Here is a 19,070-nt window from a genome sequence, read left to right on the forward strand (position 1 = left end):
CACGAGTTCTCAGGAGTTCTTCAGATGGCACTTGAGTTTTCTCAAAGTTTTCCAGGTGTATTGAGATTTTTTTTTTAAGGAGCATGTGGGAGTCTCTAAGTTTATTGTGGAGTTGTGGGCTCATAACTGCTATTTACAGTAATTGAGTTAAGGGAAGCAAAGGGTCACTGGGCTCTGGGGATTTTTTTTTCTCTTAACAGCACTGTTTTACATGACTGTCTGTTTTTAAAAAAAATTATTCATACCTCAAAGGCCCGAGGGCATTACATGAGGGGGGGGGGGGGTATTACAATGGCAGTAAACATGATACACCATTCGGTATCGTAATTAATGATGGAGTCTTTGAAGAGAAGGTGGTCAGTAATCACAGCAATTTGGGCAGGAAGATCATTCCAGTCTTTGGCTGTACGCAGAAAAAGAGTTGCTGAAAGGTGGTTGTATGAACTTCTTCAAGTTAATGGCATTCGGGTGGTTGTGGCGTGAAGCACAGTGCATTGGATGAATAGGGTTGTTTTCGGCTGATGGGGCATGAAAAAATTTGTGGTACCAACATAGGCGCACAATCCTGTGGCATGAGGCAAGTGTTAAGTTCAAGTTGTGTTTTTAGGGTCTAGATGCTAGAATGATAGGAATAATTGTCAAGAATGAATCTAGTGGCGCAGTTTTGAATCGATTCAAGGGTGTTGGTTAGGTTGGCTTGGTTGGGGTCAAATAAAGAACTAGCATATTCTAATTTGGGTAATATGAAAGTCTTGTAAGCAAGGAGTTTGACTGGAGGGGATGCAAGCATGAGGTTATGGGGAAGGAATCCTAGTACTTGATTAGCGGATTTCATAATTTTATTGATGTGACGAGTCCATGTCAGATTGGGGGAAAGGCGAAGCCCAAGATATTTGAGTCGGCGGGGGCTACGAGGTGATTGTAAATATAACACAATGATATAATGCAAATATAATGAGTCTTGTTGGTAAAATAGCCTGTCATGTCTTCTAGGTGCTCGTCAAAGGCCTTGCACAGGGTTTTACTGCAAAAACTCAGGTTGGTAATACTTTTGTTTGTGCTTTCATTCTTCCCCCCTCAAAAATATTTTTCTTTATTACTGATGCATCTTACTAAGCATGTGTGGCTAAGAAAGATGAATGTGGTGGTGGGGGTCTCACAGCACCAAGCGTGAATGTGTTTGGAAAGAAGAAAAAGTAAGGAAGAATAAGAAACTGTGCTTTATAGATATGTGTCTCGCTTAAGTGACATTACTGTTTTTTTTTTTTTTTTTTTTACTATGATATGAGATTGTTTAAAGTTCCTTTAGAAAAAAGTGCTGCCTGTCAGAAGGCAGGGCAGGTGTACCTTAAGCAGCAGTTAATGACCATTTACACCGCTTGACTAGGAGCAAAATTCCTGCTGCAAGTTCACATAGCCTGATATGATCACCTTCCACAATCACCAGAGTTTGTGCAGGCAATAAATAATTCTGTTGGCAGTTGCTCTCATGCTTAGAATAGTTCTTTTATTTTTATATTCAACCAATGGAGATCACTATTAAAAAGTGAAGTCACTCTTGCACCTCCTGCAAATGCTTGGCTACCTTACTTTGACCTGTATTGTGCAGTCAATTGCGATTGTGTACCATGCTATGTAGCACACATGTGCCATACTTGTGTGCCGTCTACTCACTCATCCATTTCTTTTGTGCCACTCTCAGTATAGAACCTAACCAACTAGCCCAAGCCAACACCTTACTGTGATTATGTAATTTTTGTTTGGCTGCAACAAATAAAAAGAGAGCTAAATAACCTTATTTCTTACTTTTGCCTTAATTACCGTAGGAGAGAATGAGCGAGTTGTGTAAAGGTAAATCTATGAAATCATCAAAAATCTTTTCTTGATTGTAGAAGCCATGTTGTTATGGTACAAGTAGAGCTTGCTTTGTCAGGAAGAAGAAAATAACTGTATAAGAGATCATGGGCTTGGAGAAATCGGCTGTCAGGTTTGACCGTGCAAATGAAAGAAAATGCAATCTAGATTGGAAGATGCCTTTGATGACTGAGTAAGACCTTGTCAATGAGGTAGTAATAAAAAATGCATGATACCATCACGAAACTGTTGTGTGAAAATGTAAATGCGCTGTGTGCAAAGTCACATTCAGTCAGTCATGCAAAGCTAATGCTTCTATATCTCCTTGTGAGCAAGTTTACTTAATGATGTGATGTGATTGCTATTGCTATCTTATTACATTGTGTGAATAACACATCGTATTGTTATAGTTGTACTGATAAAATACATGACTCTAGACAAAAGCAGCGTTTAACTAATTTGAATCAGACATATGACTTTAGCAAATACGAAGACTACATTGCATTGATGAATAATTTACTGCTATGCTGAAAAGGCTGAGAGGCTTGCATAAAAGGCACAAGAGAAATGATAGCACATGAGCTATGTAAGCATAGCTGTCGGTGCATAGCATGGCATGAGTTGGATGTAAAAAAGAACTTGTGTCCTAGCATTTGCTGCTAGAAATGTAAGGTATCAGGTGTGAGCCAAAGTGTGTTGGCTGTTGCTGTAGCTGCTCCATTCACTACATGTATTGTGTATACACCCTACTGATTTAACAGGTCAAGCCCAATGGCTAGAGTACAAGCTCAGTCTGAATATTGAAAGAAACACCATTACAAGTTGTGGCTATGGTTTTGGAAGCAACCATTACAATAGAGACATAGGCCCGGATGAAGCGTTCTACTACCATCGCTACAGCAATGAAACCATTCACCTGCTGAAAAATACCATAAGGGATTCTCAACGATATGCTATCCTTGTTTCGTCACCATTATGGGATCCTCTCACCTCTTCACTGGCAGAGATAGTCTACAATCTTACAGGTAAGAAATTCTGTCAATATCACAAAAATTTGTTGTATGTAGTTTTCCCGGCTGTTCCTAAATGACACCATAAATGATCTCAAAAACTGCCTGCATAGCTTTTCATTTTAATTGTGCAGCAGGAAGAAAAAAAAATGAAAATACACTGAGGTTGTTTAAAAGCTGTCATAATGATGAAAAACATTTTGGTGTGCAGGAAATCAAATCTCCAACAACCAAGGTGGGATAAGTCACTACAGTAGAGATCTCAGAAGTTCGAACAACCTTTTCCATTGGATCATCAACAAAACAGAATTTAATAACAACCATGGTGGCATTGATCTGAGACTGCCATATGTCTGGGACTACAATGAGAACTACACGCATAGTGTGGTGCTTATTAATTCAACACTCAAGAGCAACAGGAACTTCAAGCTCCGTATAGATGGGCACTTTGCTCGCTTCAATGCTTCTTGGAACACAGTCGAAAGCAATGAATGCAGTTCTGGGGAAGGAGTCTTCACCATTGGTGGCATGGAGAAAGAAATGCTCATCAGAGAGAACCAATTTCTCAACAACGTGGGAAAGTAAGTAAAATTTGTTTGTCAGTAGGAATAAGTGCAGGACAAAAAAAACCCTTCACAGATGTATGCCAATCTGACAAGTGATACATCCAAGACAGCGAAGCTGTATAGGCGAGTTCTCACACCCTTTGGAAATTCTAGGGGTCTGTTTACTAGCTCATGGCCTCGCTCAAGCAGTGTTGGCTGGCTGTTCTTAGTAATGGCTTCCATGCAGGCTGCATTCAAGTGAGGCCGCGACTGGCTGTACTTAGTGATGGTTCCCATGCAGTCTGCACTGCAGCAACATGTTTTTGGCTTTCAGAGTTGTAGCTGTACAAACTCTTAGCTGTTCTACAATATGGAGACATGGAGACAGTATAACGCAATGTAAGAAACAAAAGTTACATATTACTGGTTAAAAAGAATGCACATTTAAGTTTTATGTTTGAATGACATATTGGCAAGGTAACTTTTATCTAATAGTCATTGATCATTACGTTTCAAAGCAAATATAGGGCTTTGACACACATTGCATTGCATTCGATTTGATATCGACCACGCTGTGGCACGCTGCTGCACGAAAACTGTTGTGGAATCCCTTTAACAGCTTCGCAGTGAAATCTCGCCTATGCAGTAAGTACTATAATTACTGGTTTAAAATACAGAAGGGTGCATATTTGCAATAAGCAAAATTTTTGAAGATTTACAGGGAACAGCACTAAAGGACGGGATGAGCAAGGAGCACGTACACACACACGTGCACATGCACGTACACATGCATGCGCACACACACTGAGCATAGTCTTCCTACTATGTTTATTCATTTCAAGCGACCCCTTGTTAAAACAGCCACAGGCAACCCTGTAAACCATTGCACATGCATTTTGTCATATTTATTGCTTATTCTATCTTATTTTCTCGTTATCAAGTTGACATATTGAGTTATCAGAGAACATGTGTCAAAATTTGGTACTACTTTTGGAGACTGATTTATGCCAAGGTAAATCAAGACATGAAAGTCCTTCAAAACAAAGAAAAAAGAAGATTGTAAAAAACATCTCATACGGAAACAACCACTAAACAGCTCAGAAATAGAAGATCATCAGAAAGCACATATCAAAAGTGAAAAAATCACTTAAAATTGAAAAATAAAAAGCAGTGAAATGTGTTTAGGAGAATAAAAATAATACACACAAAGCTACACTAAGTTTCAACACGAGCAAAGTGGCAAACAACGTGATAGAGTTGGGTGACAGCCCCCTGAATTCTTTAAAAGGCAGAAGGCCAAAATGTTGAACCTTCTCAGTCTCGCAGTAGCCAAGCTCTTTTCTAGAGAGAAACAGGTGGAATGCTAACGAATGAAGGTCCATGCTATTCAGTGAAAAATGCCTTAAATATCTCCAGAGCACATTGATCTCTTTAATTTCTAATTGCATGCACCTGGTAAAAAAACAGCATACTGCCACACATGGCACTATGCAAAGCCACATTGCCATTTAGTTTGACATCAAATTATTTGCATGTTCACACAGATGATCATTGATGCATCAGCCAGTTTGCCTGATGTATGCACAGCTGCAGGAAAGTAGCATTTCGTAAACAACACCGGACTTGAAAGGCACAAACTATGTGGCGTTTCTTGTGCTGTAAGCACTGTGTATACATCGGTCAAACCATCATCTACACGAACAAACGCACAACTTAAAAGTCCCATTCAGGTTGCAGTTTCACTTTGCATAGCATCGTGTGTAGATGTATGCCATTTTTTGTCCAGGTGTATGTAATCAGAATTTACAGGGATCAATGTGCTCATGAGATATATTTTAGGCATTTTTCATTGAACACCATGGACCTTCCTTTTCCAGTATCATGCTATTTCTGTTTCTAGAAAAGAGCTTGACTATCTGCTAGACTGATTGGTTCAACACTTTGGTCATTTGCCATTGCAAGAGTGCAAGATGCTCTTGTTGCTGTTTGCCGTTTTACTGATGTTGAGACTTAGTGTAGCTTTGTGTATACTATTTTAATTCTGTGGGGTGTATTCCACTGTTCTTTATTGCTTTTTAATGTTTTCACCTTTAGATGATTTTTCACTTTTACTTTTACTTTTTGATGATCTTCGTTTCTTTTAAAAGCTATTTAATGTTTGTTTGTTGCTGTTTCAGTTGTTTCTTACGACCCCATATTTTTATTCAAGGGCCTTCATTTCTTAATTTATCTTGACATAAAACAGCCTCTAAAAGTTGTACCGAATTTTGACATGCGTTTCCCTGGTAAGTCAGCATGTCAATTATAAAAGGAAAGAAGAACATAGAATAAGCAGTAGATATGACAGAATTTGCACATAGTGGCTTGAAGGGTTGCCTGTGACTATTTCACAAATGGGCTGCTTGGAATGAATAAATGCAGTTGTAAATCAATGCTCAGTGTGTATGTATGCTGCTCGCTTGTACCAGCCTTTGATGTTCTTTCCTGTTTAACCAACTAGCTCAAAATCAGACTTGAACATTTTCATCAGGCTGTGTTACATATTGTGCGGGCATGTGGTAATGGTACAGGGCAGTTTGTGTTTCTTTCGCCAATCTGGTACTCAATGTATGCACTAAGCCTTGTTGCATGCCGAGTAAACATTACTTTTGATGGTAAACATTGCCTACCAGGCTTAACCTTTTATGGACATGACAAGTGAACAACTTTTACTGTTTCAAACATTACTGGAATGTTCATGTGGTATTCTCTGCAAAAAGGCAAATCATAGAGCTGGAAAACATTCTTATGGAAGAAAAAATTTGGAGGACGCGTAAGTTTCGATTTTAAGATAGCATTCAAAGACCCCTGGCTGCTTATCAGGCTTTTTTCTCGTATATTCAAATTACAATCCTACGCTATCACGTCTGTAGATTGCGGTTAAGTCGTACTTTACTATTTTTCTGATGAATTTTACTTTGAGAAATTAAATTTTGTTCACTAACGCATTGCACCACGCGGAGGGCCTGCGCGGTCGGGGTAATTACGGATGATTATTTCCGCCAACGACGCCGGTGAGCCCACTCCTACGCCGGATTTTCTGCAACACGAGGCCCCTAACGATATCGCATTAAAATATGGACCATATTTGTCCCACTGCCCCGTTTACCTGTGTGACAATGATCAAGAAACATGTGTGTCATTGTCCATCTGTGCCCCCTCAAGGCTTCCTAAATTATCAAAAGCAACCTGATACACTGGTATACTATACAAGTTTAGCAGAGTTTCTTGCTAGGCATGTTGATAACTATACTTGTGAAACGGCAGAAAATCCTTTCTTTAAGCATCTGTTTACAGTGTCTTATTTTCCCACAAATATTATACAAGCTACATGTAGGTCGTGTATGCTTCTATTGAGTATTGTGGCACCAGTATTGTCTCCAGCTGGCTGCAGCTTATATTGCCAGAAAACCAATCCTTCTGAACACCTTAAGGGTTGTGCTTTTTTTTGGGAGATTTATGATGTCAAGTGAAGGTAATCAGTTCCAAGTCCACTATTGATAGGATTTGGCATAAAATTTTGCAACACACCAATACAACTATACATCACCACACCTTTGATCGGCACCTTGCGCACACCATTCCTTTTTTTTTTTTTTCCAAATCTTGTTTTCTCTTCTTCCTGCTTAAGCAAATACTTACCAACCCTCCCAAATTTTTCATAAACTTTACAAATTTTTGCTCGTTCTATGATTTTACAAATGCTGCGTCAAGTTTTACGAAAACATGCATTTTATTTGCAACGAAGCTTTAAAGGCATGAAAGGTGGGGCTGCTCAAGATTTTAAAAAATGAGTAAGATCAACAAATTTTGATGGTACCTTTCTATACCTCTGTCACACTTTCGTGGCCACAGAAAACGCCATATACTACAGGAGTACTTGCTACGGGCAAGTTTATTCAGACAAGTTCCTGAAGCAGTCGCTGAAAATGTCGCTCTGATGTAAAAACAGTGGGTTGCTTTTCAGTTTCTGCTGCTGTCCTAGTCTTTTGATAAATGATAAGTAATAAAGTGCGTGTGTATGCCACATTATGTGTGTTCTCTGTGCAAACATTAATAAAATGCATGCTATCAACCCCCCTCCCACGCACACACACACGCATACACACACACTCTTTGGTCTTGTTCACAGGATTTTTAGGAATTTGAAAGTTTGGAGATTGGCAGGTATGCACTTAAGGAACTTGACACTTCCCTGTCTGCTGGCTTCTAATGGTTTCAACAGGCTGTTATCACCAAGGGACTTATGGTAGCTCCCAATCTGCTTCAGAATTCTCCTGTAGTATTCATGCATACCATCATTGCAATTTCTGTCACAGTAAAGAAAGTCCAAGCATTTGAAATGTTTAAGGTGTTTCATATATGTTGAAACAAGAACCTTCAAAGGCTAGGATATGCTCTCCATGCCTAAGTAGGACACTAATTCATCAGGTGTGATGCCAGAGGAATACATCTCACTGTACTTTCACCAGTGAATGGGGCATATCTAACTTTATTGTTATGCTAGTAGGAGACAGTTTACTTGAAGGACACTATATCTATCTCTAAGGCAGCTAAAAAGAAAGCTGTAGAAGTGATGGGAGACATGCAAAAATGAAGAAAATATACTTACACTGTAATACGGGCCAACCTAATGGCAGGACATGCAGGTTAAGAAAAAGCTTCCTGAAAATGCAGGGACAGAGCAAGATCCAAAATTTGGATAACAGATGTTCTATTTTAATTATAGAGCACTAGGAAGCGGAGCTTTAAAATGGGACTGATATGTTCCTCCATCAGTTGAAGGGTTAACAGTCAATAGGGCATTGTGTTACAGACGCCTTGACCAGTTTGTGGCATTTTGTTTGAAAATTCAGTGTGGAGGCACTCTTGTTGGAAAATTGTGGTGCTCATTTAATAATTACAGACTATCTAAGTTAACATCTTAGGATGCAGTTGCTTTGGGGTAACATGAAATTTGGTATACCTTTTGTTTAATATATGTTTTGAAGAAAACTGAGAATTTGTAGATGCAGTAGCTTGTAACAGCTGTTAGTCATGCTTTTAATTGAAAAATTATCCTGTCCTGTTTTCATATTTCCATTTTGATTTTGCAACATACCTATAATTGACATTGTTCCTCAATTTATTTCAGATATGTTGTTGAATTCAAGCTGGAGAGCCATTCTGAACGCTTCAGTATTGTTGCTGCAAACTTCTACTACAACTTCCTTGAAAACAACCACCCAGATGCAAGTAGTGGTATGACATCAGACCATTATGAGCCAAGCAGCTACGCTGTAAGCATTCGAGGAGTGCAGCGCATTAACATCACTCAGAATCTTCTGGTCAATCCAGCTCATCAGTATGAATTCCTTGCTGGTGTGTTCACAAGTTCACTAAACAATGCAGTGAATGTTGCAGAAAACTGGTGGGGTTCCTTGAATGCTACTGATATCAAGTCAAGAGTTTTCGACCTTGACGACTGGAATGGCTATGCAGCAGCAGATTTTTCACCATACCTGGCTCGAGCAGAGTTTAATGGACCTCTGCTGCATTACGATGAATTGAATGAATGGGGATATAGAATGGATACATCAAGGCCACTTGGTGGGCGGCTTCTCAAGTCTTTAACTTTATACCAGCAAAACTCCCCATATATTGTGAAAAGCGACCTTACTATTCTTCCCAATGCAACACTGACCATTCTAGAAGGTGTGGAACTTCAGTTCTATCCTAGCGTTGGTATCCTTGTCCTTGGTGACCTCAATGCTGTTGGAAGACCTTGGTCTCCAATAAGAATGGGCCCATTCAAGCAGTTGCAACCCAGTTTTCGCTACAAAAGAGCATTGCCAAGAAGATCCGTCAGACTTTGCATTGATCAGGCCTGCATTGCAAACAGAAGAGATGGCTTTCTTGAGTTTTTCAACTCAACAACACTACAATGGGTGCCAGTTTGTGATCAGCGATTCACTGAGCGCAATGCAGAAGTTGTTTGTCGCGAACTTGGTTTTGGAATACTTGATGTGTGGACTGACAGAGGGTACCGGCATGAGCTTGGCCCAACTGAACTGTCCATCATTAACTCGTGGCCGCATCCACTGCAGTGCAATGGCCATGAGTCCTCTTTCTCCAGCTGCGAATTACGCCTGAATGGTTATGGTGAGCACAGTTATGCCTGCTCACCATATGATCGCAAGTTTGTGTACATCCACTGTGGTGAGGAATTGACAGCGCCAGAGGAAGACTTCTGGGGTGGGATTCGATTTTCTGTGCCAGATCACAAAGCCCCGACTGGCATAGGTGGCGGAGTATATGCAAGCAGTCGGTACTACACTCCTCCAACCTCGTCTCTCCGCAATGTTCACATCCGCAAGGCGGGAATACTCCACAATGAAAAGGGACCAGCTGTGCAGGTTGTCTTGAGGGACGTAACTCTGGAGCACCTGAACATTTCAGAATGCGCTTCAAATGGTATTGACATCATAGCATCCCCAGGATATCAGTATGTACATGCTGTAAATATAACGCACAATCGTGGGACTGGCATAAATTTTGTCACCCTTAATGGTCAGACGTCAACAGCAGACAGACTAAACTACATTCCACTGGGGCCTGTTGACATTCCCTACAATATCTTTGGCCTTGTTGATATCTGTGACAACAATAAAGCATTTCCTGTTGGTGGAAAAGTGTTGCTATACTACAAGTACGACAATCGCCCAGTAGAATGCATCAAGATCTTTACTAGCAAGTCTCGGCTGTCACAGAAGGTTGGCTTTAGAATACTCCAGTTAAACCTCTTCAACTCGACAGAATTCACTCCTTATCCAGACAGCATCAGCATTTTTGATGGTGATGTTTTCAACAGCACAGTGAAAAGGATTGGTTATATCAGTGTTGGAACTGAATCAAAGGAAAACATGGCCCAGATGACTTTCTACAGGTCGCAAGGAACCACTCTTAGTGTGAAACTACATGCGACTGGAGCAAGTGGTCTCAATGGATTCATTGCTGAAGTGGTGACCATTCCATTACAGACAATAACAGGTAAGTGCATTTAAGTACCTATACATAATGATAGGTTGGTGTGAAGTGTGCTTAAAAACTAATGAAAGCCTTACTTTTTCTTTTATAGCTCGTGACAGCAAGCACAACATTACTGCATCCTACTTTAACAAGAACCGCCGTGGAGCAGTTGCATACCGTAGCGCAGGTGAAATAACACCCATCTTGACACTTCATGGCAACCGATTTGAAGACAATGGCGATGCTTTGTTTGGAAATTTCAGTTCCTCTGAGGCTGCTGTCTTTTTTGACATTCAGAATTCTATGGAGATGCATATTCTAAGAAACCTGTTCATGCATAATCAGGGTGGCCTGAGAATATTTGTGAGCTCAACAAATTCAGTATCAGCATTAAAAGGGTATGTCCACAACAACCTCTTTACCCAAAATAAAAACAGAGAAAGCCTCTATGTTCGCAGTGGAGAGACTGGGATGTACCAGTATCTGCATGTGTATCGCAACTACTTTGCAAGAGAAAGTGCTGCCTTCAGGGACAACGTTGTGTTGGAGAAAGTGACATTCAACTTCAGTGAAAATATGATTGTGGAAAGTGAAGGATACCGGCAAATGAGTGTCCTGGGCTTTGAGAAGACACAGTCTTCAGGACAATTAGTGTACCATAATTGGCTGTGGGATAATGAAGCCTCCGCAAAAGAACTCAAGGCAACTGTGCTGGCTGAGAGCTCTGGACAAAAGTTCAGCAAAAATTACTTCTTGAACAGACTCAACTACTTTGAAATGGTCACAGCAAACAATACAGAGTAAGTACAGTTCTGCAACTTGACTCTCTTGTATAAGTCAATTCCATTGAGGTGTTGCATTATAATTTGATGATATCAAAGTAAGATAACCTGTGTTGAAGGGAATAAGACAAACGTTAGTAATAATAGACAGAACATTTGAAGAATAATTAATAAAACAAAAAAAGTGAAAATTTAAAGTTCTGACATACAGTTGTGTTTACATTGTGATCACATGGCGTTTACAAACACTGAAACTAAAATTATGCTATGCTGTGTTGTCAGTGTTTGTCCTTCAGTGATTGATGCTGCAATTCCAGTGCTGCTCGAAGAACAATTTTTTCTGCAATAAATTTTGAATGAGTGGTGCTATTGTTATGTGTTATTTCAATACAGGCAAGAGAATAGCAGTTTTGTTGATGCTGAAAACAACTGGTGGGGATTCAAGGACACATCTGCAGTGGTGGGAAGAATTTACGACAGAAGTGATCAGCCAGAACTATTGGAGGTTCGATTTCAGCCACATTTGGAACACAACGACACTGTGATCAGCGGTAAGTGCGCATGCACTGTCAGGCGTTAAATTATAAGTGCGCAGCGTAATTATCTAGAGATGCAGCACATCTCGTAAAGAGTTGTGGTTTACATAGCTCAATTAACCATTATTGAAGGTTGCTTTGCCAAAAAGAAAACGACTTGTCATTTGAAGCTGTTCTGTTTTAATGACAGTATTAAGCATAAGTTGCAGTACAGCTATGCTGCATGTGGTTGTAGCACTGGCATTGCAATGTTACCTCTAGCAAAAAAAAGTTTGGTGATTTAGCTCCCTAGAACAAGTGGAGTGTGCATGTTTTCAGCCTATGCCTTTCGATAGCCTCCGCACCACATTCAATTAAAAATTTTGTTATGAACTGGCACTATTCAAGGAACATTCTCCTGCAAGAACTCTCTTTTGAGGGACACTAAAAAGCAACGTTATGTCAGTTTAGGATCACAATGTATTCTTTCAAAACTCTTTTTTCATTTATTAGGCAGAAAAGGATTCATTACTAGCTGAGTAAATGGAGCCCAGTCTTTCCCTTTTTGAATTTCATGTGTAAACTGCCAGTGCCGGTACATCAGTGTTAAAACTACTTTCGCATGTTTTGGGCCATTTCTGTTCTCAAAACTTGCTTGGTTGGGTTTTTGCTTCCTTTTGGCGTTTAATGTAATCCCTTTTTTTATCAACAAAATGTTAAGTAGTCCTGAGCAGGTGGTGTCAGAATCCGCGACATTGTAGACAGCTAGTGTGGGAACACACAAGGTCGCATCGCCAGCACTCTCATTTTTGCACCTTTACTGCTTAGCAACTCCTCACATGTGATAGGACTGCCATTTTCAGCGTTCCATAAGTGTAATTTACAAATCCAGCTTAATGTTTCTTTTTAATTCGCCTTTAAAGGTGCATAAAAGGCTATGTCATCCATCTCTCTCTGTCATCTGTGCAGTTTGTATAATGCTGAACCTGAACTAACTAGCCCAACTTCATAAACCGAGCTATATAGGCAAATGAAGTGACCATAAGCTGTTTCCTCTTTCCTGCACCTCCCCTGAACTTTTTACCCTTTCTCAACACTTTCCTAGCTTCCGCATACTTATGTAATCTTATGTCTTGACAACACTGTTTTTTTTTTGTTTTTTTTTTTCCCAGTGTAGCTGTGTATTGTCCTCAACATTTCTGTATATTTGATCTCTACTGGCATCAGTAGCTCCTGCAGAGTTTCTTGAAACATTGGCTGAGTGATTCCACTGCAAGTGTCCCGGTGTTGTTGCCATTGCCATAAAGAGTGTCAGGAGTGCATTGATGCATGCAACATTGCCTAAATTGTCAGAACTATATGCTCTGTGTGCTCTTCTTGATAAATCAAAATGTTAAAGTTGCTTAAGGGACCTCTAATAATCTATTGAAACTGGCCTAACGTCACCTAAGGGCTTCCCAATGAGCACTATACTGTGCAATAAATTTGCACTGCTTCTGTGTGCACTGCATGTATGAGCGTTTGTACAAAGCTGCACAATTAGTATTCTTTGCCATAACACTGCAGTTAATCTATGCATAAAGTATGTACAGGCACTTAAATGTTTTTCCTTTTTTTTTAACTTTTTTTTGTTGAGAGACAGCTTGGCATCTTGGTATATGTGTCATAACAAGCAATGTGTTGTCTGTGTCAGCAGTAGCTTTGACTTTTAGTATATCACTTACAGTAAGTACAGTCGAGCGCCTCTACAATGAAATGACTTGTATAACGAAGGAATAAGTCTGTCCTGGTTCTATTGTGATTTTGCGGTACGTGACCGTTACAATGAGTGACCTGTATAACGAATGTTTTTGGAGGCCCCAAGAATTTCGTTATAAAGGCTGTAGTACTTACTACCTTTTATTTTGATGAGGAAAACAAAAGTGCTCAAAAAGTGTGAGCCAACTTAACGGCACTTTGGAGGTTATGAAGCTCAAAAGGAGGGCAAGCAGGTGCATATCATTAACTTTCAATTGAAGCTGTATGGCAGCAGCATCATTTCCACTGCACTTTTGCTGTCTGGTAATAGTTTTGTTTTCCTTTATAGGAAACTGCATGGGAGGCTGGGAAATGATAGAAGATACTTGTTTCTTATATATACCAGGACCAATGACTCATGATGAAGCCAAGAGATTTTGTCAGGTAAGAAAAGTGCAAATGCTGGGTGTAAAAAAAGAAATAGTGGTAAATGGCTCTGAACAATTAATGGATAAAAGAAAAAAAAAAAACACTATGTTGGGCCAGGTATGCTGTGTATTCGTATATGTTGTTTCCAAGATTTTATCATCTTCCTTTTTTTTTTTCTTAGAAAGCTGCTTGTCGTACTTTGAACTTCTACACTTTATCATATGTTGACATATAACCCATTCATTTATTCACCAGTGCCCTGTCTTTTTCCCCCACTTGTTATAGCTGGATGCTTCATCAATGCCGTACTTGAAGCAGAAATTGACAAAGTTGATGCAGTACATCAGTACCTGGCAAGAAGGTTTCGACTGGTTTTATGAACGTATCTGGGTGCAGTCACTGGACATTCCTTTAGACCAGTGTGCTGTACTGTACCGAGGAAGTGTGTGGGCTCATGACTGCAATGACAGACTTCCATTTCTTTGTGAAAGAGGTGAGCGCTACTCCTATGCTTGGTTTATCTGCACTAAATGTGAGGTAAGCAGAGCAACCTAATTGAAGTACATCTTAACCATGCTTAATGAAGGCTAAGCATTACATACAGTTTGGCCTGGAAATAAAGTTTTGTAATTACCTTATGCTCTGAATGATAGACAAAGTTCTTGTGGGCAGGCATGTTTACCCATTGTGCATAAAACCTGTAATTATATCTTGCTTGCTTACTGCAATATCACACTTTTTTAAAACATGCCTGCTTATATGACATCAACTGGGCGACTGCTATCACGAGTAGGTGATCTCACTGGCTTGCGACATCTGTACTACCTTAAACAGAGGCAGTGTACAAAGGCTATTATTAGTATTTTCTCCTGTTTTGGCTAGGTTAAAAAAAAAAAAAAGAAATGCTGCCTTGCTTGAATGGCATCCTCACATAGATTGTTCTTTTAGGTTCAAGAAAAACTGTTTCAGGAACCTTTTGATTAAATATTATTGACCTGCCATGTTTCCAAATAAAATAATAAAGGCATATGCATTGGCATACAGTATGTACAGTATACATTATATGGTTACCATGGGCATGCAAACAGGAGGTGGGGGTAATATAACGCACTGAGCACCTGGCCTCCGATAGAACACACAGATGACTGGGAAAGAACAGTTGTTTTGAAGAGCATTTATAAGTACCAAATGTTGATCATAAGTGCCCACTACCTTTAGTCTTGATCAAGTAAGGTAGCTAGCTGCTACGGGGCGAAGATGAGCTGCAGAAGGCACTGGTGCGTTGGGGTTAGAGAGGAGGGGGTGGGGCTTGACAACCAAGGAATCACTCTGAAAGGAAAAATTGCCATCTACCCCACAGCAGCATGAAGCTACAATAAAGAAGATCCATGTGGCCTTCTCAGAAACAAGGACTTTGCAGTCAAAGAAAAATTAGTCCTGGTCCGGGGATTGAACCAAGAACCAATGCCTTCCTGGGGTGGTCTGAGTTAACGAGGAGGCCAGCAGATCGATGGGAAAAGCTAAATTAATTGACAACTTGAAGTATAAGGACACCGAATGTGGCAAGTCAGTTCTGCAGAAATACACTAGGTGGAGGTGCAATTAGCCCCTGTCCATGATCATGTGGTCACTTAATTTAGTTTCTTTTTAACTGTAGTTCCATTTTGAATGAGGAATATATGTAAAAGTTAAATGAAACAACATTAAGTGAAAGAAATGCTGCAAGCAAAATCATGTGGAGGTTTGTTAATTTTCTGTGGATGAAGAATTATCTTAAAACTACTTCAAGCTATGTGCTTCATATGAGCAGGCTGTCTTCTTTATACTGCAATCAATAAGGTAGGTAGGTAGGTAGGTAGGTAGGTAGGTAGGTAGGTAGGTAAAAACTTCATTTTTTGTCCGGCAAGTTAATAGGGTGGGCTTCACCCTGCCTAGGCGTCAAGTGTCATAAAGAATGTTTGAACCACAACTGAACACTGAAGCCAAAAACAACACTCGATGGGAGTCTTGGCTGACAAAGTACAAGCAGTTTATAAATGAACTGGCTTTAGACACTAATCAGGTTTTCTCTCATTGCAGCACAAGAAATTGTGGTGCGGAGTGACTACTGGTACCAGGAACCTGTTTCCATCACTGCCATGTCACTGCTGGGAGTATTGCTCATTTGTGTCTGCATAATTCTTGGTTTTTGGTGGTGCAAGTCACAAGAACGTCACAAACAACATCTTCAGCGACAGAACTCTATACGAGCTTCAATTCGCTCAGCCTCCAACCGCTCACTTGACCGGGATGCCTTTTTTTCTGACTACAAACATCGTATTGAGCGGGCCCTTGCTGACACCCCAACAAGCACACCACCTCGACTTCCTGTGCATCCATCCAAACACAATGGAAGCACAGACTCTGTCGCTAAACAGTATACTTATGACCTGGATGATAGCCGCAGCTATGATGATACAGTGCATGAAGTTCGCAATCCTGCCTTGGACTACAGCAGTGATATTGAAGAAAAGTACCCTACGACTGTGTCAGAAGCAAGGAAAGGTGCAACAGACTTACAGCACCCTACGTTTGACCTTACCTATGAAAACCGTGGGTACATGGACCGCTCTGTTGGTGGCTACGATGATTCGCTAGATGCATCCCGAGACTGGAGTTCAGGAACAGATTCAACACTAGACATGAAACGATCACTGGAGACACCACAGGTTGTTCCTATGGACCCAGCTGACAACACATTTAAAAGGCCAGAACCGTACCCCCCATCGCACTATGCAAACACTGACAACTACTACAGGCGACAACCCCTGGAGACAGCCATGTAGTTTTCCCCATGAGAGAAAGGTGCATCGTGTGTCAGCATTATGCTTTGAGGCATGGGGCAATCCAAAGAACTTGAAAGCTTTTATTGTGGCTTGGCTGTGTTGTTCTGTTATGGCAAGGCCACGAACAGCTGGTGCTTCCAGCCAGACTGACTTGTGGTGCCGGTGATACCTGTGCTACATGACTGTGGCAGCCTGTGTTGCTGCTGGTCCAGTGACATCCACAAATCAAAACTGCTGCAGTGTTGATCTCAAAATAGAGGCCATACAACCATAAAAAAGAAAAAGACTTTAGAAAGCACTGTGAAATTTGTGCTCATTCCATGGTGATGTATTTTTGATACCATACTGTACACACAACTACTGCTGCATTGTAAAAAGTAATAGTTTCAAACATTCCTTCTTTTGTATGAGAGAATTTTCGTGTGACTGTAGAACTTTCATGAAGTGTGAATTTTAGCCAAAAGAGAGAGATTAAATTGGTCTCTCACTGAGTACAACATATTTGAGAAAGTGGTGACATTCTTTGTTGCATCTTCATAGGAAATATGCCAGTGCTCTGTTTCTGCCTCCTCTAAGACCAAGGCACGCTGTTGGTGCTTCTTGGTACTGTGTGAAACTTAGCTGAAGGTGTTATAAAGATTGCTCCGCTGTGTTCATAGGTAGTCTTATGGCTATATTCACAAGTTCTTTGACTTGACACTCCTCCTACAAGCAGAACTGTGCTGCTCCATGACTATACTAGTCATGTGCTTCAGTAACGCTTCTTGCCGATTCCTGAGATGCAATTTCTCAATCAAGCAATTTCAATGTCCACTCAAAGCCATTAGAGCATAAGGGTATTTCTCTAGCAACTCGTCATTACAGATTTTTCAGAGGAACGTTGTTGAAGCATAGCAGCTTCCCTTGAGGACTGGTGTTACTTTATACTCGTCATAGCTGAGGAGGAGTGTTGATTCAAGGAACATTTGTCAATATGAATGTTAGTGTGCTTTACTGCCTGCTTGCTTTATTTCAGTGCCCAATACACAAACATAGCCAAGTGCCTTATCACATCCGTCCACAGAGCTGTTGGTTGACCATTTGTTAATAGAAGGCCGTTTGTGAGCATTTTGCTCACAAATTCTTGTTAACAAGTACTTGCTGCTGAAGATTTTCTTCACTGTGCACACAAGTTTTTTTATAAACATTGTGCAATGCTGTGCATGGCATCACCGTCACCAGCAGCTGTAGTCCCATTTTCTGCTCATGTTATTGTGTAGTGCACAAAACCAGTGTGAATGTTATATATTGTAAAAACTGCTTTTTAAAGTTTGTACTTACTGATAACTGCCTACCTAGTCAGTATTCATGCCAATAGCATTATTTCAGCACTTGTGTCCCAAAGTGTTCCCAAGTCTGCTGATGACTTTTGTGTGCTTTCATCATTGTACATGCCATGTGCACTACCATATATGCAGCAATGTGGAAGTAGTTATCCTTGGACTATACTGAATAGTATCGAGCTACATAAGCACATAGCATGACTTTCCTGTGCCAAGAAAGAAAGATACTTTGTGCAGTCCTTTGTGTTTTAGGATGTGAATTCATTTAAGAGACAGAGCCAGGTGAGTAATTCATCCTGGTATCACTGTCAGAATAAAACCTACATTTGTACATTGCCTTGCCCTTGATGTTTACTGAATCTAAGAACACTTCTACTACACCCACCAATATGCCCGACTGATTTTTGCTACTGTAATAGCCCAAAGGCCAATAATAATAATAATAATAATAATAATAATAGCTCATACAAAACTGCAGCAGTTAAAAAAAGAAGCCTGAGTCTTGTGCTCACCTTACTAAACATGGACAATGGTCACTGAAGGACCCTTATGCATTGAAGTTGAATGTGCAACAGGCATTGTATGAAATTGCACTGCCCTCCAGTATAGCAAACACATTGCGCACGCACGAAGTGATATCTGACAGTCATGGGTCTCACTTGGCATTTGGTACTTAATATTTGGGACACACTGCTCACCAAGTGGTGGTTCTTCAGTAGGCACTACACATACTTTTGTAAAGATATATGTGATTGCGGTGTGATCCCCTTGCAGAATCACTGTGCTTTTATTTTATGAAATGTCACTGCCACTGACTGCCGGCATTCCAAAGTAGTTAAGAGGCCATATATCACTAAAAGGAGTACACAGCCAGTGAAGATTGCATGAGCCTGATTTCCATAAATACTGCTAACTTTGTGATGGTACCATAAACTATTGTTCTGTCTTCCAGTTCTAATTCAAATCCCAATAAACAAAACTATTAGCTCTATCTTAACAACAGC

The 19,070-nt window shown here is 40.3% G+C and overlaps 1 protein-coding gene across 1 annotated transcript in view; it reads left to right on the plus strand.

The window, feature by feature from the left end:
• Nucleotides 1–18,402, plus strand: part of LOC119466162 (protein bark beetle) — a 93,827-nt gene extending 75,425 nt beyond the window's left edge. Inside the window, exons 8-16 of the mRNA XM_037726661.2 lie at nt 994–1,038; nt 2,616–2,879; nt 3,076–3,445; nt 8,583–10,477; nt 10,566–11,256; nt 11,632–11,789; nt 13,840–13,934; nt 14,205–14,412; nt 15,999–18,402. Of these exons, the coding sequence (XP_037582589.1) occupies nt 994–1,038; nt 2,616–2,879; nt 3,076–3,445; nt 8,583–10,477; nt 10,566–11,256; nt 11,632–11,789; nt 13,840–13,934; nt 14,205–14,412; nt 15,999–16,744 (4,472 nt within the window). The 3' untranslated portion in view covers nt 16,745–18,402. The remainder of the gene's footprint in view (nt 1–993; nt 1,039–2,615; nt 2,880–3,075; nt 3,446–8,582; nt 10,478–10,565; nt 11,257–11,631; nt 11,790–13,839; nt 13,935–14,204; nt 14,413–15,998) is intronic.
• The last annotated feature ends 668 nt before the right edge of the window (nt 18,403–19,070 follow it).

The sequence above is a fragment of the Dermacentor silvarum genome, chromosome 1, assembly GCF_013339745.2.
Source record: "Dermacentor silvarum isolate Dsil-2018 chromosome 1, BIME_Dsil_1.4, whole genome shotgun sequence".
In the NCBI taxonomy this organism is placed as follows: domain Eukaryota; kingdom Metazoa; phylum Arthropoda; class Arachnida; order Ixodida; family Ixodidae; genus Dermacentor; species Dermacentor silvarum.